This window comes from Ceratotherium simum, chromosome 38 (genome assembly GCF_057802395.1).
Source record: "Ceratotherium simum simum isolate JZ-2026a chromosome 38, ASM5780239v1, whole genome shotgun sequence".
NCBI classification, from domain to species: Eukaryota; Metazoa; Chordata; class Mammalia; order Perissodactyla; family Rhinocerotidae; genus Ceratotherium; species Ceratotherium simum.
Window position 1 is genome coordinate 1,218,076 of NC_141937.1, and position 24,437 is coordinate 1,242,512.

The following is a 24,437-nucleotide window of genomic DNA, read 5'->3' on the forward strand; positions in this document are numbered from 1 at the left end:
TTGCAGACCCCTGCAGAAGGCCTTGGAACTGGGCAGCAGCATGGTTTGCTCTGTATGGGGCCTGATGTCCTTCTGCCCCTCAGTGGCCTCAAGCTGACGGGGACCAGGTGTAGAATGCCAGTCCCTCAGTGATGTTCCCCTGCCAGGTTCCAAGGTGGCTTAGAGCTAACTCCACGCAACTCTCTTACCATTCTTTAGTGAACACCCACCTGTCTACTGCTGTGCACGTCAAAGCTCAAGTGTCCCGGGTGCCGTCTGCCCAGAACCAGCCTGTGCAGCTGACCCCACACCTCCTCTTCTGTCCACTGTCCACCCTGGCCTCGGGCAATGTCTCACCTCCTCCTCCCTCAGTGCACGTCCACCTTGCCTCTCTATCCACCTCCTCCCCAAATCCATTTCCTCCTCTGTCCACTTCCTCCCTTCGTCCACCCCTCATCCACCTCCTCCTCCCTCTGTCTACCTCCTCCTTCTGTCCACCTCTCCCTCCTTCTGGCCACAGTCCACCCTGGCCTTGAGTGATGTGTGAGCTCTGGGGAGTGGCAGGGAGTCTGACTGTTGCCACTATTTTTACTTCTCGAGTCTTTATTCTGCACAACCCACACATCAGGCTGCCCCACTAATTGAGCCTATGGAGCTGATTATGGGTTGTTCATGCCATTGGGAAAAGATGTGCCAAAGGGACTTGGCCTCGTACTGGATGTCCACAGGGAGAGGCCATCCTGTGAGGCCCAGACTGAGCAAATGAGGTAGGATTTGGATGAAAATAAAATCTCTCCATCCTATTTCTCCACATCCAACTGCATGAAATAAACGTATTGGCTTCCTTTACATTAAATATCACATTTTTTTGCACATGGTAAGTTAATTCATCCATATAATAACTCCATCAACATATAGACTAATTATTTCCACCTCCTTATTCTTTTGTGTCTTATTGGTTGTTACTTATTTGGTTTAGAAAGATCACTCTCACTTCGGATAATGTGAAACATATTTAAAGCATATAACTCACATTCTTTCTCTTAAGCAAAAAGAGGAGTTCCAGCCAATCTTGCTGGTTTTATTTATAGCGTTTTCTTTCCTGAGACAGGACAGGAAAAGCGAGTCCCTGCCTCCCTCTTTTCTGACTCCTCCTCTGTGGGTCCCCGGCTGAGAGGCAGAAGGAGCGGGGCGGGGTCAGCACAAGGGGCTGGACGTGGACCCCTGTGCCGGGTGCTCAGAGCAAATGCGCGATCAGAGGAGGCATTGTGTCATTGCTTCGAGGGAATGAATTAAACGTGCTTCCTCCTGTGTCTGATTGACAGCACCGCACGGCCCAGCAGTATAAAGGAGCAGCCTCTGCCTGGAGGCCAGTGCTCCACTGCAGAGCGGGGCAGCGTCTCCCCCGCACCAGAGACCTCGTCCTCCCGGGACTCCATTCCCAGCTTGAAATCAGCCATCGCTACAGCTTTTCCACATACCAGGCAAGAACTTTTTTAAAAATTTACTATCATTTCATTGTACTTTAATTTTCAGAAAAGGCTGCTTAGATTGCTAAGAGCGGAGAAGGAAAAAGTGCAAAATAGATTTATAATTTAAGGTGGGGGGTATGTGCTGAACACCAAAACAGCAGCAGGTCTTCACACTGCATTTGTCCTACTTGACTGCAGAAGCGAGGCAAGGAAACCCGTTCTCAGCGTGTTAATTGCGGTCTTGTACTGGGACCTCCCTAGCATTCACACCACTCAGGGTCCTGGTTATTTTCATGAATGTACCTGCCTGGGAACTGGGGCAAAGGCTTGTGTTCTAAGCTGCAGAATAAGAAGTTTCCACATTAAAGTTTGCTATTGAGCAGGGTCTATGAGAAAGGAATTGGAAAAAAATGTTCTCGAGAATGTGAAAAAATAATCAGAGAGATTATAGAGACTCCAATTCCAAACATGATTTAGAGCTAAAAGAGTTTTGAACATTATTAATGAATAATATATAATAAATCTATGAAAAATGTTGTGACTACCATAGAATACAGCTGTCCTTAAAGGTTTGGGGATAATTTGCATATGAAAAGAGAGCCGGTAATTAGCATGACTTCTGCTAACGGGAAGTTGGGTTTGTAGCCGCAGGATGGGAGGCTGTGGGCGGTTTGAGGTGCTCAGAACTTAATCATGTCACTCTTGATGAGGTAAGGAGATATCTCTCAGTGAAGTCATTTTCTGCTTTGATTGCTGAAATAAAAAGAGTTTGCAAGTTCTAATGACATTCTGTTGGAGAAAGGCTTTGGAAATTTTTCCTGTGGGAAAAATATATGACCGTAAAATACACCATAAACGTGTGAAAGTAGAGCACATGTTAATGGGAGCGTGTGTGTCTGTGTATCTGTAGTATTTACTATATGAAGTGACATGTAATAAGTATTTCAGTCTAATAACATTGTATCTTTAGTGTATATTGTATGATGAGATATGTAATAAGTATTGCAGTCTAATAATATTGGATGACATAAGGCTGTACCACCATAACAGCGATTCTTGATCCTGCTGTTTCCTTTTTTGTTGTCACGATCCTGTGAGATAAGATGGGACCCTCACGTTCACGTGACAAGTGGCAGAGCACTGATACTCTGTGACATTCTACTGTTTTAGGAATCAGAGGAGTTGATTTTGTTAGCAACAGCATTCAATTTATTCTGTTTAAGTTGATACTTAGGAAGTTGAGCAACCAGAACTTGAACATTAATATTTTGGGCAGAGTGCACCTTTGCCAGAGCCAGCCGTCACCCGCAGTCTGTGGGGGACAGATGGGCCACATCTGGGGGCTAGTGAAAAGACACAGGGAAAGCACTCCAGATGTGCTGGCCCACCATTTAATCTAAGGCCACTTACAGAGTGCTTACTAGTGCCAGGTACTGTTCTAAACATGTCACAAGAGTTTACTCATGGAATGTAGTCCTCTTAAGAACCCTATTAACAGCATCCTTACTATCACTGCTGCACAGGAGAGTCATGGAGCAAACATTCCTGATGCACAGCCGTGTGCAGTGTGTTTAATAAATACCGTGTGCTCGCTAAGTAAGCCCTTAAGAATCTTCACCTGCTTAATTTATTTCTCATAATAACCCTATGAGGTACATATTTTAAATGACTATTTTTTATCCTACAGATGAAGAAATTGAGACACAGAGAGGTTAGATAAACTGCCCTAGGTTGCACAGCTGGTGACAGAGTGCAGCTTTGGGTCCGGCCGGTCTGGGGCTTGTCTGCTGTGCCCGGCTGCCTCTGCAATGAGTGCTGCTTGAAAACAACTGAGCTCCTGGGCCTGTTTGTGGGTAGATTGTTGGAGCAGGAGTCTGGACTTTGGAGGAAACCTGAGGGTCCTGCAAGGCACTGCCTTCCTCTGGGGAAAGTGTCTGCCCCCCAGGAAGATGACGATTCCCAGTTACCAAATATTTCTGCAGAGAGACTTCTTGGATTTCTTTCATACCAAGAAGCTAGCGATCGCTGATAGCCTAAATAGGGGAGGGATTAGGGTCTCGGTTTTGTTTTTGATTCAGAGCAGAATGTGGCGTGGTGCTGGCAGGGGCCTTGGTGCCCCACACACTCTTCTGGAGGACGAGGAAGCTGAGACCCGAGGGGACTCACCGAGGTCGAGCAGGGGTTAAAAGTGGAGTGGGCACGCAGCCAGGTCTCCTGACTTCTGGTCCAGCGTCTGCTGAGCTGTGCCAATTGAAAATCCCCGAGAATGGAAAAATAGGCCTGCGGGAAAATAGAAAAGCAGAGTAAAAATGATTACTAAGTGAAATGCTTTGATTTTGTAGTCATGATACACCAAATTAAATTTATTTCTAAGCCTCATATATAGTTAATATTTATTCTGTTTAAGTTATGCACAGCTATTTTTTCTTGGCTATTTACGTAAAAGGCCTCCACGGATTATTTTTACTATGCTGGTATGTTTCTAAATTCACACTTCCTGGGTTAAGTTCTGGCTACACCTCTCCTTAGTAACATCGCTCTGGGCGAGCAGTCAACTTTTCCGATCCTCTATTTACCCATCTGTAAAATGGAGGTGATAATAATAGTATTTACTTCCTAGGTCATTATGAAAATTAAATAATATGAATATTTACAATGTGATTAGCACAGTGCTTGTCAACAAATAGTAGTCCAATAAATATTAGCCATAGTTAGAAGAATCCCATTGGAAAAGCAAATTTCATATCTAGCTTTTACTTCCTATAAATCCATTTGTTTCTGATTTTTAAATACAAACTGTTTTTAAATGGTCATGTGAGTAAAATTTCCAATCTACACTGAAAGTTGCAGCTGTGTATTCATAACTAACAAGGGTCTGATTTACCCACAGGGGATCGACGGCAGAAAGGCAGGATGCTCTGGACGCTGGTCCTGCTGGCCCTGTGGGCCTCTGCCAGCACTCATGGTGAGTGTGGGCAACGCCTCCAGTTATCTGAGCTTCTACGATGTGGGTAAAGGATGAGGGGCAGACAAAATAAAGCTTGTGGTTGGCATGTCTAACCTGTTAGAACCTTCTTAACCTCATTTTAAATAAATAGTTATTTACTCTTGAGTCCATAGAATATGAAATGATTTATTTATGGAAAATCCAGGTATTAGAGAAAAGTGCCTTTCCACCTAGAGATCCACCATTTTGCTGGGCACATTCCAGCCCTTTTTCTGTGTGCTATGTTTATAGCACTGGAAGTATTTGGTGTTTTATAACTTCTTTTCTTCCTACTTTTTTCCTACTTAAAAATATATCATAAATATTTTCCCACATGTTTATTTTCTTACAGCATGATTTTTAATAACTGTATAATATTCCATCAGAAGACAAACACTAATTTTTTCAGATCAATTCCCATTTACATTTTTACTTTATTTCTGCTGGTATACACGATCCCCCAAGGAACATTGTTGTGAATAAATATTTACTAGTATTAGTAATTACATCCTTAGGATAAGTTCTAAAAGTAAAATTGCTCAGTCAAATGTTTTAATTATTTTAAGGATTTTTGATATATTGCCAAACAGCTCTATTGTGAGTGGTACAATTCATACTTCCATTGCCAACATTGTGTATTATAATGTTTTAATTTGTCACTATTAGATGAAAAGTTATACTTAGTTTAAACTTTCTGTTCAGTGAATTGTTTTGAATTATTTAAACTGTTGTAATTTGGTGAGGTCTGATAACTTTTCTTTCCAGTAGTTTAGATGGTGACTCAAAACCATTCATGTATAAACTTGAGACCCACCATTGTCTCAGATCCTTGTCTGCAGTGAGCATTACAAGTGGGAGAATGTATTTCTATACAATACAGAGATACCAAAGTCATTTGTTTAAATCAGTTGATCTCAATAAAAAAGCAACAAATAATTCAGCTGCTTCCTGAAAATGCATTAACAGCAAGGCTAAAGATCTGTTTCTTTTGTAGGATTTTTTTTTCTGGGCAATCGAATGGTAGAGAGAGGGTTGCACTTAAGCCTCAGGTCTGGATGGAAGAACAGGAGAAAGCAGGGAGACTCAGAGTCCTGGTCTGGGACAAGATGTGGAGTGTGTGCCAGAGCGTAATTCTGGGCACGCTTCCTTCCTTGAGAACGTCTTGCTGTGAAAAGTGTCAGCTGGGCTGAATAAAGTGCTCGGTGACGTGGTTGGTCTACCTTCTGGCGCACGCTCCCTGACCCGTCAAGGATGGAAGCTAGCCTACGGATCAGCAGCTATTTCGGGGACTACACTTTGAGTAGCAGCATGGGAAGAGAGGGTAGTGGTTTTACATAAAATACAGCATTAGCCCCCTGTGAAAGAGGAAGGAAATAATGGAATATTGGGCGGCCACACTGATTTGCTTGCACATAAAATCAGTTTGCCTCCCAGAGTATAAGATTGTCTCCCCTGGTTTGTGTGCCCTGCTTGCTGGTAACCTTCGTGCTCTGTTGCCTTGGGCAGCTGGTGACCAGGACGAGGACTCTGACTTCGACCTTTTCAGCGTCAGCAACATAAACCGGAAGACCATTGGGGCCAAGCAGTTCCGGGGACCTGACCCCAGTGTGCCAGCTTATCGTTTTGTGCGGTTTGACTACATCCCACCAGTGAACGCAGATTATCTCAGCAAGATAGCCAAGATCATGCGGCAAAACGAGGGGTTCTTCCTCACGGCCACCCTAAAGCAGGACCGCAAGTCCAGGGGCACCCTCCTGGCTCTGGAGGGCCCTGGCATCTCTCAGAGGCAATTTGAGATTGTCTCCAATGGCCCTGCAGACACCCTGGACCTCACCTACTGGATAGACGGTGCCCAGCACGTCATCTCCCTGGAGGATGTGGGCCTGGCTGACTCTCAGTGGAAGAACATCACCGTGCAGGTTACAGGTGAGACCTACAGCTTGTACGTAGGCTGCGACCTGATCGATAGCTTCACTCTGGACGAGCCCTTCTATGAGCAGCTGAAGACGGAGAAGAGCAGGATGTACGTCGCCAAAGGCTCTGTTCGAGAGAGTCACTTCAGGGTACGTACAGCAGCATCCTGGCTGAGTGCAAGAGGCTTTGCTGAGAAGTGACCTACCCGGGCATCTCTTAATGCAGTGCCTGCGTTGGAGTAGGTCAGGTCGGCCTTGGAAAAGAGCACCACACAGGCACATACAGATATGCACACACGTGAACACACACACCACACGTGCACATTCATACCTGTGTGGGCGCACACACAATGCACTCACACATATGCACACAACACCCACACACAAATGCCACGCGTGCACATGCATACATGCATGTGCACATACACCCGCAGGTAAATGCCACCCACATGTGTGCACACATTTACACAATGCATGCAGATGCACAGTCATGCTCACATGCTTGCACACACAATCACACTCACACATATGCATGCACAAACACTACACACATGTGTGCACACACTCAAATACACAACACCACACATGCACATGCACATGGGATGCACACAACACACACACCTTTCTAAACCAGGAATAAGCAGAGTAAGTTGTGGCAGGTGAGTTTCTTACCTGCACAAATGGTCATTGATTTCCAGACTGAAGATTGATTTACCGATCAAAGAATCAACCACATTTAAATGTTTCTGGTAACCCCAGACTCACTTTAGTTTGCCAAACCCATGCCCAAATTCCAGTTTTAGTACTGAAATGGTAGGAGAACAAATTAGCAACTATGTTTTCTAAGGAAAGGGTATTGATTTATGAGGGAATAGTTCCATATTCATCTCAGTTAAAATATTTTTTGGAAGAGGATTTTTCTAAAACTGCAGCATTTAGAACCTACAGTGGCAGGTTAGTACATAGCTATCTTCCATATGTGTGTGTATTCTTTGGAAATAAATGTATGTTTAAACTCAGTTATTTGAGTACACGGCCTAGAGATCCTTTACTAGTTACTGAATTAATCTCTTGGGGTCACCAGGAAGCTTCTGTGGCCCTATGTGGTTGACCTGGCCCCCAGTGTAAGGAGTCATTCACAACGCATGGTGTGGAAGGCAGTCTTATCTTACAGATTTATTGCCTACATCTGGGATTGGACCAGTAGACATTTCTGAGACTTTTAGGCAAATGCAAGCAAGAATACTGGTAATCATCAGAGTCCCCTGCAAAGAGAGAATAGCCTAGAATATCCATTTGAGCATGTGCAGAAGACAAAATTTACCATCTGTGTCTTGGGCCCACTGTCATTCTTCTCTATGGAACACTTTCTTCTTCTTACCTTAACTCCCGTTGTCTATGTGATGCCTAAGAACGAAGTTTCAAAAGTAACATAGTCAGGATTTCCCACTATAAAGAGATTTCAAACCTGCTGAGTAAAAAAGCATCGAAGAAAATATTCTCACTATTTTAAGATTACATCTTGTATTTTTAATATGTCATTTAGCTTGGCATTAAATGTTTGATGTTCATCCATTGCTCTATTTCTCTCTTGTGTATATTTACAGGGTTTGCTGCAGAATGTCCATTTAGTTTTTGAAAATTCCGTGGAAGATATTCTAAGCAAGAAAGGTTGTCAGCAAAATCAGGGAGGTAGGTGTGTTTTGAAAGATGTATTTCATATTTTATTTCCTATCTCGAATGAATTTCTGCTATGATGTGAGTGTGTGTGTGTGTGTGAATGTGGGCTAGTGGGGATTTAAGTCAAAATATTTGAGTAAAATTTTATGATTGCCTTTGAGTGAGATGGCTGGTCAACATAAACATGTTGACATCTGAAAACGATAAATTGCTTGAAGGATTAATTTTTTTTTAATTTTATTTTATTGCAGTCACATTGGTTTGTAACATTGTATAAATTTCAGGTGTACATCATTATACTTCTATTTCTGGATAGATTATGTCATGTTCACCACTCAAGTACTAATTACAATCCATCACCACACACATATGCCTAATCATGATTTTAAATATATGCAGATTTCCAGTCTATTAATGTGTGCAGGTGATCTTAATAAGTTAACACTACAGATGTTTGTCAAACTTGGTTTATGGAAATCTTCTTCTACTATTCATAGCGGTTGACACAGCCCTATTATGAGCGTCTACACTGTTTGAATAATTAACAGACAATCCTACATTGTCTGTTAATTGCATTTTGAATTTGTGTCCAACCATAATGTGCCAACGTTTCCTTGAGTATTTAATTTATGAAGGTCATTATGCCCGGCTTTTTAAATGCAATCTGTCATTAAATCATCGAAACACCTTTGGGATGAGCACGTTCACCTTCCTTATTTCACAAATGAAGCTGAGGCATGAGGAGGTCCCATTAACTGTCAGGTGTAACGACCTGTGAGCGAGCGGGGAAGCTGGCTGCCCACCTGGTCTGAGGGTCTCCAAAAAAAGGCTCTCATCTGTCACATGAATCCGTTTTGTGGTTTGCTTTCATTCAGACCACTTCTTCACGTCAGCCGTAAATTACGACTCATACAATTGTCCTTTTATGGATCCGCGTGTTAAGAATACGTAGGGTTTGGTGTCTGTAATGCAATCCAGCACTCGAGCCCAGAGCCAGGAGCTGCGGTCTGACTGCTCGGATGCGCTGGGACCCTGACTTGTGGCGTCCCGGGCACCGGCAACTGCTCTGCCTCAACTTCCACTCTGCCTGGAGCTATTGACAGCCCGAATCTTGCACACTAAGGCCGTCCACCTTTCAATCTGTAGGTCTTTCGACTGTTGGTCAGTGGAAGTACAAGGTAGGAACAGGCATTAAGACAGTGATTTCTAGCCAGCCTGTGGCGCGAGGAGAGATGTTTTGTGCCTCCTGTCACCGTACTCTCAATTCCAAACCCCCTGTTTGCTGTAGCTACTGTAGCTCAGGGTGGCATCTCGTCCCGCATCTCCAGCTCTGGCTGAAATGCCAGCTGTAGGTCCCTTTGAATTGTCGTGGTCTTTGGTGGTCGCTCCACCGGGCGGGCCCATAGCTATGACAGAGAAAAGGAAGGGGAGACACTTTACCCTCAACAGAAGGAGACTGGAAGTTCCTTAAGTCCAGTCCCAGTCCTGCCCTAACTCGAATCCCACGGTGCCCCACTGTGCCTTTCATCAGAAGCAGGACCAATGCCGTGAATGAGGGCACTTGTCCCCAGTGAGTGCTTAACTCAGGTGGCCGTGGACCTCTGGGCACCTTCTGTTGTCGCAGACTTATTCTCAATCTGATATCTACCTAGAGTGAGTAATATGTTTATTAATCACTTTGTATGGCTACATCTGGCTACAGGCCTAGAGTGTGTGAGGGAAGCTCCAAAGAGCAATGTGAATTACAACACGGATTTATGACTAAGTAATAAACACTCAATAACAGAATGCCTGACAGAATTATAACATTTACAGGTCATAACTCAATAATGGAATGTCTGAGAGAAACAAGGCATTTTAACCATGTGACAGTCCCCACACAGGAAGCTGGGCTGGGCTGTGGGTGAATGAGACGCGTCCTGCCCGGAGCCCTGGGCACCGCCAGTCAGAGCCGCCCAGCTCCGTCCAGGGGTGGCGCCTGTTTCTGGACTTCCCAGATCAGCTTGGTAGTGTGTCATAGCCATGAATGTCCCATGGACGAGGACTGCAGAGGGCTTGTATGGTTCCTGGGGCAGGGAGAGGAGAATTCCCAGGTCAGGATTCCGTGAGAGGCTGCCGTTTCCCAGAGGAGCTCCCGCGAGACCGGCAGAGAAATGATGCCAAGTATAGGGAAAAGGAAGGTGAAGCCTCTAAGTAATTGCTGATTTAGCGTGACGACAACTGAATTCACCTTAATGTAGAACAAGTAGCCTAAAGGAAGGGGTTTGGGATAGAAAAATGGGATAAATGGAGAGGTGAGAGGAGTCGTCCAGATTTACGGACAATACAGGGTTGAAAAACAGATTTAGGGCAGGGGATAAAAATAAGGAATTGTCAGAAAAAGGAAACTGTTACATCTAATCAGTTTGAATAAACTGCAAGATGCAAAACTCCAGCATGTGCACTGAGGAACATGTAGGTCTCTAATGCTTTTGCATTTTCTATTCCTAAGCTACCCTTCTGTTCTGGCAGTTTGTAAGTACTAAGTTAGTACGGCATGCATATGAAGTGGTGCAGAGTCCTTTTTGAAAAGCGTGGCGGTAATTGGGAACAGCCGCCATGGCCTCTTCTTGTTGTTCTTGCGCGCGATCTGGTATCCAGCCACTGCAGGAACAAACAAGACAGCCTTACCCTGGTGCGACTGACGATGCCGGCCGCGCTCTGTCGGCACCAGCCCTGCTCACTGTTCTCTGTGTCCCCGCCTTAGCTGAAGCCAACGCCATCAGCGAAAACACAGACACGCTGCGCCTGAGCCCCCAGGTCACCACCGAATATGTGGGCCAGAGCATGGAAAAGAGGCCCGAGGTATGCGAGCGCTCCTGCGAGGAGCTGGGCAGCATGATCAACGAGCTGTCGGGGCTGCACGTGGTCGTGAACCAGCTCCACGAGAACCTGCGGAAAGTGGTGGGTGCCTGCCTGGACGCCGGGTCCACAGCACTGGCTAAGTACAGTGTAGTTAGAGGGCGGTTGGGTGGACGTGAGGATTCCAAATGAAAATATGGTCACGGGCTGCACGTTCTCCAAAAGGAATTCTTAGTTTGGGGGAAATCATCTCCCCTGTGAGTGAAACACACAGGACAGAGGGAGACACTCATTTAAAGGATGGAGAGTGGTGAACAGCTGCAGAGTTTCAAGAAGTGTGTCCCTAGAGAGGTGATGTAATCACAGCTGTATTTGTTTTCATCTTCACATCATGTCAAGGGAGAGGAAGAGGTGTCCCGGGGCCATAGAATGTGTGACTTAAAGCTTAGAAAAGGCTGCCGACCGTGACCAGGTTCTCTCGGCCACGTTATCCTGTGATGTCCCCGTGCTGAGCACACGCCCAGTCAGAAGTGGCCGTTGCTTGTGCCCCAGGGATGTAAAGGAAGCGATGCCGCAGAGGCAGGGGGACAGGACAGTAGAGGGAAGGAGGTCTGTAGTCGGGGGGCTCCTCCTGTCCTCAAGGTGCTGCAGAGAGATGCTTGGGGTGGGGAGCTCCTGGCACCTGTCACTGAGCCCCCACCCTCGCTCCACAGCAACGGGGCCCTGAGCCTTGTTCTGATTCTGGTCCAGGATGGGGTGGGGAGGTAGAAGGAGTGGGTGCAGCAAAGGCAGCTCCTGGCAAAGGCCAGGGCACTGGCTCAGGAAGCACCCAAGATGGAGGGCCCCTTCTGGAATCTTCCACCACGTAATGGCATTGGGGCAGAAATGGGGAGCAGGTGTTACAATAGACCCCCACCCAGTGCTCGCTGACTTCCCATAGAATCCCCACCATGTGCAGGGGAGAAATTACGAATACTAAGACGTGTTAGCAGCATGTTCTGCTCTGCGGGCAATCTTAACAAACGATGGGAGTTTCTTCCTGAGAGTTGCATTAGGCGGCATTGCCTTTAGGTCTGCCATGCGTCAGGACACTGTGCTTCAGCCTGGCTGAAATGCTGATGGCAGCTCACAGGGTCATCCTGGTCATCCTGGAGGGAGCCAGAAAGGAGAGGATGGGGCATGAGAGGATGAGCCTGCGCCTGGCAGCTTCTCACTCTCAGAGTGAGAGTTTTGGGCAAGTTTACTTAACTTGGAATCAGGGATTAAGGAAATTTTTGAACTCCCAGAAATTGCACAAAAAAAATCAGGAAGGGTGTGCTTCTGTGTGTTTTGTGCAAGAGAGAATTCACATCTTTCATCTGATTCTCAAAAGGCCTATTACCCCCAAATTAGAAGTCTCCACTTAGGCAAAATGTGCCCACATCATCATATCTGTTTTCCCTGCCATCGTATTATCAGAGCATGTCTGTCATATTTGGAAGAATGGGCAAATTCAAGAACTGAACACTAGTTTTCAGCTGTGGTTGGCAGAGAGGGGCCTCCTTCTCCTGTCCAGCACCAGCAGGCTGCTTCATCCGTGGAGGTGGGACGACCTCAGTGATGGAACTCGCTGAAGACGTGAAGGGAAGTGAGCGTTTAGAATATGTGTCAACTCGGTGCTTACAGGTGAGGGGGCAGCAGTAGAAAAGCAATGTAAACCACACAGACGGGGGCTGTTTGGCTGAGACCTCTGTAATGAGAGTCTACTTAGGTTTGAATATCGTCTCCCTTTACGGGGCTGTGCCGTCTCGGCAGAGTTGCACCACACACCTGGCGGTTTCCACTCTTGGATGTGTGATCTCTCTAATTAGGGAGGAGCGATCATTCTCATCCACAAGCATGATGACTGCATACGGTGTTTTCTTGTCTATACTTATATCTTCCCCTCATTTTCCAGTCGAATGATAACCAGTTTCTCTGGGAGCTCATCGGGGGCCCTCCTAAGATGAGGAACATGTCGGCTTGCTGGCAGGATGGCCGGTTCTTTGCAGAAAATGAAACCTGGGTAGTGGACAGCTGCACCAAGTGCACCTGCAAGGTGAGACCCAGGACCACTATTCTCCTCTCGGGGGGCAGGAGGGCAACGTGCAGGCGGCAGTTACACCTCAGCCGCCACTTAACTCTCAGCCTGTCACGATGGCCTGGAGACCAGCTGTGTTCCCTGGCTGACTGTAAGGCATGTAAGGAAGGTGGGAAAGCTGAGAAGAACAGCCATGGAAGTGGAGCGGAGGGAACATAAGGCTTGAACAAACTGCATTGTTTTGCACATAAAGAAACCAAAACCCAAAGAGGTGAAGTGACTTGGCCATTGTCTCCAGGTGGTCAGAGATGCTGGGACGGAGCTGGCCAGATATCCCTCTAGTCCGTGCTTAATTCCATTCTGTTCTGCGAGGGCCTTGAGGCTCCACAGAAACATCTGGGGAAATGCAGTCTCCACCAATGGAGGAAAGACAGGTCACTTCCTTCCCTCTCCTTGTTTCACGTCACTCAGTGTCCACTGGTGATGGCCTTGGACGTCAGACGATACACGCTGTCCTTGCCCATCCTTTCTCCCTTCCTGCCCGCAGTGCAAGGGGGTCTCTGTTGTGTTCTTCTTGCTCAGTGATTGTAGGAAGAGGAAAGCGGACGTGAAGAGCCGGCTCTGGGCACTAACAGAGAGAGATGACTACATTTTCGAGGCTCTGTTTGCAATGTGTAGGATCCATGGGGTAGAAAACATTACAGCCATTCTATGGACCTTTTTCAATCCAGCTCTTGTACCAGTGTTTATTTTTTAAATGAGTGTTACAGGAATATGTTTTTTTTCTTGCAGAAATTTAAAACCGTTTGCCACCAAATCACCTGCCCCCCGGCGACCTGCGCCAACCCATCCTTCGTGGAAGGTGAATGCTGTCCATCCTGCTTCCACTGTAAGTGCGGCCAGGAGGGGACATGCCTCTGCTTTCAGGGAGGCTGTTGATTTAACTGCTTGTTTGTTTGTGTCTGTTGCTTCAGCAGAGAAGGGTGAGCTAAGGCTTAGACTAGAGTCCAAACAGTGAGAAGGCAGCCGAGGACGCTTCACTCTGAGGCTGTTCACTCTCCTTACTCACAGTGACCAGAAAGGGTCTGAGAGTCCTCGGAATTCAGGGACCCGTGGGCCTCTGTCTTGGCCTGTCACCTCTCCACGAGGAAGCCGAGCCCCAGTGACCACACCTGCAAAGAGAACCCTGACTTTCAGCCCTAAGTAAATACCCACGAGCGAGTCAGACACCACAACTCGGCGCTCTGGGGTGTTAGGACAATGCGTAGTGCTTGTAAATACACCAGGTGGAGAAAGGATGCCAGAGACCATGACCCAAGGGATAAATCCTAAATCATAAAAACGCATTCCAAGGACCAGACTCCCAGGGGGAGGGAAGGGAGGACGCGTCCGTCCTTAGGTCTCCACGCCCTGTGGAAACTCCACGCGTCTGAAAGCCTTCCTCGGGGTCTCCCCAATGGATCCCACGCCCGCCGCTGCCTCCGTCTTCCAAGGTCAGCTCCCCTGAGGTGGTGTCAGTGCACCTGGTCTGTCAGTAGCTCCCTGTTGCCACGTCATTTGATTGATGCCCCAGGTCCACACCCGAGACCCTGCTGCGCTAAACCCTGCGATGCTCGTCTCATGCAAAACCGGCCATGGTTCCTCAGACACGTTCAGCAGTCTCCTATCTCTGAGCCTTCGCTCAAGCTTTCCGTCTTTCCTTCTGCACTTGTCCAAAACCACAGCCATCCATCCACACCAGTTGCACAGCCACCAGCTCTGCTGTGAGCCCCGGTCCCCACCTCCCTTTGCTGGACTGTGTGGTGCCTGTACTTCTTTCACGGCACATGTCTCACTCACCTTCCCTTTCCTTCTGCGTCTGGCAGTGTTCATTGAACTGTTCGTTCCTAGGAGATTTGCTCTAAAATGCCCGGTTCGTGTTTCGCTATTTTCCATCCTACATTCCTGGTGTGGGGGCCTCAAGGTTGAGGACACACTGCCTCCCTGGGCCATTGGGAGCCTTCTCATAGCCTCTCCCCCCTCCAGGCCCCGTCTGCTTCCCATATGCCCTCATTTCCAGGGTGAGCCCTGCCTCCAGATTCACCTTGGCTGGGGGGCTGGCTTGGCGGGGCACAGGACTGGATAAAGACCTTCCTTCTGCTGGTGGCCCAGAACTTGTGTGTCATCCTCTGGATGTGGATGCAGAATGGATTTGGAGACAGGCTCAGGCTCTGCCAGTCCATGATTTTGAGCAAATCATGTAACTCTTCTGGGTTTCAGGTTCATTATCTTTAAAATGTAGAAGGGTTATGCCCACTACACAGGGTTGGTTTATGATTAAAATGAACAATACAATATGTGTGAATGTGCCTGACATGTATTACATGCTAAATAGACGTTCACCAAATCAGATGGTACTGGAGAGCATAAAAATATAACTATGAAAACCTAAGATCCACATTAGATTAGACGGAGATATTTGTGTTATTGAGAGAATAATAGCACAGAAAAAGGCCTCCTGACCATTCTTCTCTTTTTTCCTGCTTTCTGGGACATTTAATCATTGCACATTCATAGAGTTCTTTACCACCTGAATATGACGGTAGGATAAATAGTATCTTTTACTATTTACCAGAAAGATCTCTGTTATAAGTTACTGTCTTTTCTCTTATTTAAGGATTGTAATTTCCTGTGAAGAATGTCTTTGCAGGAAATTACCTTTTTAATTTTCCCCAATTTAAATTATTTGGAACTAAATTTAGTGACCTGTAATTTCAACCAAAAAATGAAAAGTTTTGTTACCATATATAACCATATATAATCAGCAAATGGAAGTAAATTAAATCTTAATAACTCCAATAAAACTTTGTGTGGATGAGATTCAACACCCTCTTTTGTAAGCCATTTAAGAAACCCATAGACACCTGCCTGGACACACATGGTTAAGGTCCCTCAGATGGTAGACACTCTCCTGGTGCATCCACCAAACTGCCCTTCCGCCCTTCTGGGGAGGCCTCCATGATCTCCGGCCCAGGGATGGACATTGGGTGACTCGGGGTGTTTGCCCCGGGGCAGCGCCCCTCCCTCCGTAGGAAGTCGCACAACCACTCTCCCCGGCACGTGGTTCTGCCACGTGGCCCAGTGTGTATGCCTGTCCGTCCTGCAGCCAGTCACTGGGCAGAGGCTTGACCGGCCCTTGTGCTTCCCACCCAGCAGCAGACGGCGAGGAGGGCTGGTCCCCGTGGGCGGAGTGGACTGAGTGCTCCACCACCTGTGGGTCTGGCACCCAGCAGAGGGGGCGGTCGTGTGATGTCACCAGCAACACCTGCCTGGGGCCCTCCATCCAGACTCGGGCGTGCAGCCTGGGCAAGTGCGACAACCGCAGTGAGTGTCAGGGGACCCCAGCCGCCGGGGGGGTGGAGTCAGCATGGCCCAGATCTTTGGGTTTTGGGGTTTGTGAGGATGGGCTGCCCACTGCCACTTCTGGGAGGCGCTGGGCCTTGTTGGAGGACCCCTGCCAGCTGAGGTCTGTCCCGGCTGTGTCTCCTCCTCTCCAGCCGGTTGATAAACTCCTGGGACGAGCAACCCCCTGGCCGTTTGCTAAATGGCCTCAACCGCTGATGTCTTTGTGCTTCTCCATGTGCTAGTCCGGCAGGATGGTGGCTGGAGCCACTGGTCACCTTGGTCCTCCTGCTCTGTGACCTGTGGGGTCGGCAACATCACGCGCATCCGTCTCTGCAACTCGCCAGTCCCCCAGATGGGGGGCAAGAACTGCAAAGGGGGTGGCCGAGAGACGAAGGGCTGCCAGGGCCCCCCGTGCCCAAGTAAGTGGGGAGAAGGTCGGGGCCGGGAGTGGGCACATGCAGACCTCTGGGACCAGGGCTCCAGGGCCAGGCCCGCCAGCCCAGCTTCAATCCCACAGAGGCCCAGTGCAGGGCCTGAGCAACACAAGGGGCAAGCTGGCCCTTGGGATTAATGCTGATTGCCTGTGCTCGGCTCTGACCTTGTCTGAGCTAGCTCAATTAAATTACAATTCAACTACAATTAAGGGAAAAAGAAGCCAGAACCGTGGGAACTGTTACTGAGTGCACTTGGACTGGGGAAGACGGATGGCACAGAATGATGTGTCTCGGGAGACGGCCTTGCCTGCAGTCTGGGGCGAGCCAGTCTGAGTTTACAGGAAACACGTGGGTCTAGAACAAGGCCCTTCTTTGGGAAGCCCGGTTCATGCAGTGTGTTGAAACTCAGAGAAAAGGAGAGTGCAGGGCGATTCCTTTCACTACAAAGTTGCCCACTGGTACCCATGATGAACGACGACCGTTTCACGTGAACTTCAACGTCACACGACTTTTCAGATGCGAGCACCTCTGGGGTGATCGAGGTGCACCTGCACCCAGCAGCCCCGGTGGCAGCTTCTGGACACAGAGCTTGTGTGATTTCTCTTCTCAGAGGTAAAAACAAAACCAACTGGAATTTCAGATCTACATCACCCCCTGATCTGAGGGTCATGAAAGGACTTTCTTACCAATATTTCCTGCCGCGTGTGGAGCCGCCGCATCACCAGGCTCGTCCCCCTCGAGCCTGCAGCTCAGGTGGCATTCCCCCCTCTTGACCCTTCTGTGCTCTCTCACTTCAGTCGACGGTCGGTGGAGCCCCTGGTCTCCATGGTCAGCCTGCACGGTCACCTGTGCCGGAGGGATCCGGGAGCGGACACGCGTCTGTAACAGCCCCGAACCCCAGCACGGAGGGAAGGCCTGCGTGGGGGACGTCAAGGAGCAGCAGATGTGCAATAAGAGGAGCTGCCCCGTGGGTGGGTGTGCGCACGCGGCCTGCCTGGGCCGCCCCCCCCGCCCACGCGCTTCTGTCCCTGGGGTCTGCGTGCTTCAGCCAGAGGGGTCTTTGAGGAAATCACTGGGTTTCTATTCTGATTAAAAGTATAAACGTTTTTGGCAAATCTCTAGAAACAGAAAGAAAGATTAATTCTATGCACATAAAGATCACTGCTGTTAACATCTGTGTTATGTTCCTCCAGCATTTTTAGATAAAAACAGAAAATACGCAATGCAGCACGGAACCTTGTACATGATAATGGTCCTAGTGTACACGTGCTCCTGGAACCCACCCTGTTTTTACCATTTAAGGATATATTCCTGGAGGTGATAACTTTGGGTGGCTGTCTCGTGTTATGCACCAGCATATTCCTAATTAGCTCCATTACACTACACCTAGACTACAGAGAGGTTGACAGGGCAGCCCTGCGTCTCTCGGGCACAGTGTCTCTGTCCCTCTGTGAGTGACTCTGGTGCTGAGTTAATCACGGCGCTGCCGGGACCCGGCGCTAACCCTGCTCTGCTTCCTCCCACTCAGATGGCTGTTTGTCCAACCCCTGCTTCCCGGGAGCCGAGTGCAGCAGCTTCCCCGACGGGTCCTGGTCCTGTGGCTCCTGCCCAGTGGGCTTCCTGGGCAACGGCACCCACTGCGAGGACCTGGACGAGGTGGGTGCTCCCGCCCCGGGGAGAGGGGCACCCCTTGGAGATGAGGGAGCGGTGGGCTCACGTCTGCTTGTCCCCACAGTGTGCTGTGGTCACAGATGTCTGCTTCTCCATGAGCAAGGTGCACCGCTGCGTCAACACCAACCCTGGCTTCCACTGCCTGCCATGCCCCCCTCGCTACAAAGGCAGCCAGCCCTTCGGCGTCGGGCTGGAGGCGGCCAGGACCGAAAAGCAAGTGAGCAACGCCGGCTTTGTGTTATTGTTAAAGGCTTTAAAAAGTCAGGCAAGAGTCCCAAAAAACGGAGGGTGGGATAGGGAAGAAAAAGGGTGGCGTTGTCGGAAAGATACAGATGGTACTTACTCTCAGGGCAGCCGGGGGCCGCCTGAGCCTCTGCCTGCTGTCGACCGACCAGCATGGGATGCAGAGCTGGGTTTTCATGCACCGGCGTTTAGAATGCAGGGCTCAGAGAGGAGTTTTCATGCAATCGGGGATTTACAATGTAAAATCCAGAGCTGGGTTTTCATGCACTGGGGTTTAGACTGCAGAGCTCAGAGAGGAGTTTTCATGCAAAGAATCCATGAGGGCCCGGGTGACCACTTTTCGTGTATCGTACCACCACATGGTCATCTGTGGGCTCAGACATGACCTTAGCGTGGCTCAGTGGAACTCTTGAAGAGTGCCTCAAGGCCCCTTCTGGAAAGAATAAAGTTCCGAGTTTCTGGACTCTTTCGAAGCAGCTGCCGTCTCTGCAGCGTCCCCTGGGAAGGGACCTGCACCCCTGCACTTGGCCCTGAGTGTGCCCTCAGACCCCTTGCATCAGGGTTGGGGTCTTGGGGTTGGGGTCTTGGCGTGTGTTCTAAGCCCTTTGTCCCACAGATGTGTGAGCCAGAAAACCCGTGCAAGGACAAGACACACAGCTGCCACAGGCATGCGGAGTGCGTCTACCTGGGCCACTTCAGCGACCCCATGTACAAATGCGAGTGCCAGACGGGCTACGCGGGCGACGGGCTCATCTGTGGGGAGGACTCGGACCTGGACGGCTGGCCCAACAAGAATCTGGTCTGTGCCACCAACGCCACCTACCACTGCATCAAGGTGAGGCTGGGCGCTTCAGCCTCCCTCCTGCTCCAGGAATTCCAGTTTGGGGGGTTGTGGCCCATTAGGAGGTAATTTATTGGTTTAAACAATCGGAGACGCCAAATCTCCCAGTCGCCTCCTACACTCCCTGTGGGTTTCTTTTCTTGAGACAATGACATACTAGAGAGAGTGTGCATTTTGTGGGGCTGAGGGGAGCCTGGGTGTCACGTCACCAGGGCCATCAGCCAGTGTCTCCAAGGCATCTGCCTAATGGGTTTCCATCATCGGGTTGAGCCCTTTCTGCACTAATTTCGTTCCGGTACATTCCAGGGATCACTATGAAAAAGGAGCCATATGGTCACATTGCTCGTTGTTGAGAGCTGGGAGCGGACACTGTGTCTAATACACGTTTGTTGACTGAATACAAAGCGAGGCTTGAAGTCAGGGCGGAGTAGGGGGTCCCCCTTGTGTGGTGACGTAAGCAGACCCCACACTGTTCCAAGGCTGTGGAGAGCCCGAGGAGTCTGTAGACAGTCACACAGTCAGATCTAGTAAATGTTTTTCTTGGCGAAGACCCCACTGTGCTGCAGTAGAGGAAGAGATCAGGCCACCTGGAAAAATGGAACTTCCTGAGGATCTAACAGGTGCATTGCTTTCCTGAGGCTGCTGTAGCAAATGACCACAAACCGGGTGGCTGAAAACAGTAGAAATTTATCATCTCACAGTCTGCAGCCAGGAGTCTGAAATCACAGTGTCGCCACGGTCACTCTGGAGCTTCCAGGGAGGATCCTTCCTGCCTCTTCCAGCTTCTGGTGGCTCCAGGTGTCCCTTGGCTTGTGGCCACATCACTCCAATCTCTGCTTCTGTCTTCATCTCACTTTCTCCTCTGTGTCTGTCCCAAAACTCCCTCTGCGTCGCTCTTAGAAGGACACGTTTGGTTGTACGTAGGGCCCACATGCAGACTCCAGGATAAATGCAACCTTTGTAGACCCTTAACTCAGTCACATCTTTTACCATATAAGGTTATATTCACCCTTTCACCATGTAAGGTCATATTCACTTTTACCATATAAAATTATATTCTCCCTTTCGTCATACAAGGTAATATTCACAGGTTCCAGCAATTAGGGCATGCCGTATATTTTGGGAACCATCGTTCAGTCTACTATACAAGGTGTCCCAAAACGTTTCAGAGCAGTTTTATGCCTCAATAGCTTCAGAAATGTAAACGCTACAGATTTGCAAAGAACATCATTTGAAAGTATAAATATATTCATCTTTTCAATATTTATTTGTTCTTGTGAATTTTGAGTAACAAAGTTTTAATTGAAATTTTCTTTCCGTCTCTCTTGATTAAAGATGGCAGATGTTGACTGGAACAAAAAATGAGTCTGCTTTGAACTAACCGAGGCCATGTTCTCCCCGACCACAGCCCACCCTACCCCACCATCCCTGACATGGGGAGCTCGGGTGTCAAGCCTGGGAGTCCCTAGGGGCAGTGGGTGCTTATTGGATATGATTATTGATAAAGATTTCCATTAGGAATCAACAGTACCCAAGGCACCAGGGCAGACACAATGGAAGGTGTCCATGAAGCTAAGACTGTGCTGCTGTAAGGACATCCTACATGTTTTTTCATCTTTGTGGAATTTCAGACAGGAATTTAATAACTTTAAAAATGGCACATCACAATTCCCAAATATAACTATAATTTACGAGGACAAATAGATGCTGGTGTCAGACTGTTAAGAAACGCATGCCTCCTCTGAGAGGCTCCTGTATTTATCTGCTGCACAGGTGCTGAATCTTGCTCTGCGGGGGGCCCCCTGACCTGTGTCTCCCCACAAGAAGAGTGAGCTCTCTCTCTCTTCACTGGCTGGTGTCGAAACTCGGCTCTGGACGTGGCCTCGAGAATTGAGCTTCTGTGCAGACCAGGGTCCATGTTGAACCATTCAGGGGCCCCCCTGGGGCTTCTGTGATGTGTGCATTAATGTTACTGGAACACACACTTTCTGCCCTTTTCTGGGGTTTCCATTTCCCTCAAGTTAGTGTCTGCATGGCTCAGGTTTCAGTTATAATATAGTTGGACTGAAACAAAATGATTTTTTTCTAATTATGTGAGTTGTCCACTTACTGTGAAGAGCTGAATGAGGGGAGATAATTTGGGATCCTGGGCCTTGGTTTCTGAACAGCTCACTGCACCTTCAGAGACCCTGGGCACCTATAGGCTAATGAGGGTTAAAGATGCATGAGCTCAGCTTTTTGATGGATGCGTTGGAGTTTGTGAGGAGCACAGGGAGCGCTGGAGGCTCTGTCCTCCTCCACATTCTCATGGAGCAGTGGTCCCTCACTCTCATCTGCTTCTGCAGTTTTTGGCAGCTGTGCAGGGATCCTGGGCTTAGGACACAGCTCCTTTCATCTCGACTCACGAGTGGTGATGACATAATTTCCAGGGCAGCACTTGAAAAGAAATGCGTGTGCCTCTGGCCTCGCTGGATGGTCTCTAATCTCCTGCTCTTGAATGAGGACAGATGCCTGGCTGGGCATCATCAGATGTATCCTCACGGTTTTACTTGGCCTGCCTTCCTGAGAGCGGGGGCTCTTCAGAATGTGGTTGTAACTAGTGTACTCCCTCTTGATGCAGGACAACTGTCCCCTTCTGCCTAATTCTGGGCAAGAAGATTTTGACAAGGACGGCATTGGCGATGCCTGCGATGATGATGATGACAATGATGGCGTCGACGATGAGAAGGTCAGATGGGGCTGTGTTGTTTCTCCATTTCAGGAGTAGAGGGATCAGAGGAGAGGAGTGTTTATACTAAATAGTTCTGTGGATGCCATCGTCTTGACTGGTATTCCTGCATAAGTCATTCCCAAAAGTTACTAAGAGAGAATATTGGTTGTCTACAAACAAATCAACCAATCAGAGCATGGAGCCATCTGGGGTGTTCTGCTAGAAATGTTTTTAACAGTTTAATTTACTTTTAATTGCAAACAGAAGGAGTTATCTCCCCTCTTTCTGGTGGGGTGCCAGTGATGAGCCAGGCTGTCACTGCAATAAGTGATAGACTTACCTAATTATGGCAATACTTGGATATTACCATTTTCTGAGAAAATTGTTGCAAAACATAAATGATTTAACATTTATATGTAGTACATAATGGGCACTAGCAGGGGTAGATTACCTAAATTTTTATTTGCAGCTTTACTATGTCTGACTTTCATTGATTCATTGACTTCATTCATTCATTCATTTGACATTTAAGTACATATTCTCACCATGAAGTATATGGTATATCATTTTTGCTATATAAAATCTTAAAATTTTTAACAGGAGACAGATGCGTAAATAATTATAAGATGATTTGATATCAAGAACGTGTTGGCTCAGGCTCCCTGGCTCCGTTTTCTTCATCTCTACATGGATTATTTGGGTCTGCTCTGAGAACATGACTTATAGGAGCTAAGCCATTTGATAAGCAATCCAACAAACATTCCTGTGCTATTTCTTAAACTCTTCCTTTGTTCTTTTTCTAGGACAACTGCCAGCTTCTCTTCAATCCCCGTCAATCTGACTATGACAAAGACGAGGTTGGGGATCGCTGTGACAACTGCCCTTATGTGCACAACCCCGCCCAGATCGACACCGACAACAACGGCGAGGGAGACGCCTGTTCCGTGGACATTGATGGAGATGGTGAGTTCTGCTTATGCACTTCACGGTGAGAAGTGTTTGCAAACTCATGGTTCATTCTGTATTTATTGGACTGGCTCAACTTCATCCATATCCTAATACAAGATTAATTCATTAAGCTGTTCTCATAGGAGCCTCTCTTTTTCCCCATGGGTCAGCGGAAGGGGCTGCCAGCCTCAGGACCACCCTTTGGAAAACCAAAACTTTGGCATCTTCCTTTTTCTGACCCCAGGCTCCTAGTCCTGTGTGCTTGTGCCCTTCACAGTGTCTTCTGTAATGCACACCCCTGCTCAGAGCTCCAGGAGCCCAGTCCTCTCCCCTCGCCAAACTGTGCTTCTGGGAGGGGTCTGATGATGGGGTCTGCCCCTCCTGTGTTCCCTCTCCTGGGACATTTCCCTCCTCACCCTGATATCTTGCCATCATTGAATCATTCACTGCAAAGCTCCGCCAGGGGTTCCAGGTACCCACAGACGTTGGTGACCTCCTACACCACCAGGTCCCAGTGCCCTGGGGAAGGAGCCCTGTACCCTGCAGCACAGCCTCGCCCCTGGGTGTCTGCACGCCTGCAGCAGATCAGGGGACTCACACCCACGCTCCTTCTGCTCCATTCCACAGGCCGGCACCAGCCTCAGCCCTCAGTCAGCTCCCAGCCCCACCGGCTTGCCCTCCCCGCCCTTCCCTGCATTTGGACTCCTAGCGTATTTTCTCAGAGTAATTTGGTAAAACGCTGACTTGGCCCTCCACCTGTGCCAGGACAGCCTCCGGGCCGTGCTGCTCTCTAGTGCTCTCTGGCAACTGGGACTTCAGGGTGACTCCCTCCTCCTGCCAGGGCAAGATAGACGCCTGGGCCTTGACCCTGCGTTTTTCCTTTTGACCCACAGATTTGAGGCTTTGCTGCCGTTGTGCCTCGTTACTGACAGTATCATTGCAGTCCCCTGCTAATTCGTATTTTTCCGTAACTTTAATATTTATGGAATTCATTATCTATTTTCAGATTTCTTGAGATAAGGTATTACACCTAAAAACCCATCAATCCCTGCCAATATTTTCCTACTAATGTAGGAAATGGATGAGAAGGCAACATAACCCAGGGAGCTGATCAGTTCCTAGGATCTCAATGCGTATTTCCCGAATGGATGATCAATGTAGCGAGCTCAGAGATTTACATCCTGACAACACACTTAGCAATGCCTCACTGTGTGGCATTATCCAGAAACCTCCAAGAGTTGGTTCTATTTTAAACTAAGGAAATTCGAATTTTAAT

The 24,437-nt window shown here is 48.3% G+C and overlaps 1 protein-coding gene across 2 annotated transcripts in view; it reads left to right on the forward strand.

The window, feature by feature from the left end:
* The first annotated feature begins 1,241 nt into the window (after positions 1 to 1,241).
* THBS2 (thrombospondin 2) overlaps positions 1,242 to 24,437 on the forward strand; it is a 31,987-nt gene continuing 8,791 nt past the window's right edge. Inside the window, exons 1-15 of one of the 2 annotated variants that reach the window (XM_014797436.2) lie at positions 1,242 to 1,463; positions 4,342 to 4,416; positions 5,944 to 6,500; positions 7,958 to 8,042; positions 10,777 to 10,973; positions 12,808 to 12,948; positions 13,723 to 13,819; positions 16,123 to 16,293; positions 16,557 to 16,733; positions 17,546 to 17,719; positions 18,277 to 18,404; positions 18,484 to 18,636; positions 19,279 to 19,497; positions 22,124 to 22,231; positions 23,017 to 23,176. In XM_014797436.2, coding sequence (XP_014652922.1) covers positions 4,365 to 4,416; positions 5,944 to 6,500; positions 7,958 to 8,042; positions 10,777 to 10,973; positions 12,808 to 12,948; positions 13,723 to 13,819; positions 16,123 to 16,293; positions 16,557 to 16,733; positions 17,546 to 17,719; positions 18,277 to 18,404; positions 18,484 to 18,636; positions 19,279 to 19,497; positions 22,124 to 22,231; positions 23,017 to 23,176 — 2,419 coding nt within the window. In that variant the 5' untranslated portion in view covers positions 1,242 to 1,463; positions 4,342 to 4,364. The remainder of the gene's footprint in view (positions 1,464 to 4,341; positions 4,417 to 5,943; positions 6,501 to 7,957; positions 8,043 to 10,776; positions 10,974 to 12,807; positions 12,949 to 13,722; positions 13,820 to 16,122; positions 16,294 to 16,556; positions 16,734 to 17,545; positions 17,720 to 18,276; positions 18,405 to 18,483; positions 18,637 to 19,278; positions 19,498 to 22,123; positions 22,232 to 23,016; positions 23,177 to 24,437) is intronic. The other variant, XM_014797437.2, reaches the window with a different exon arrangement.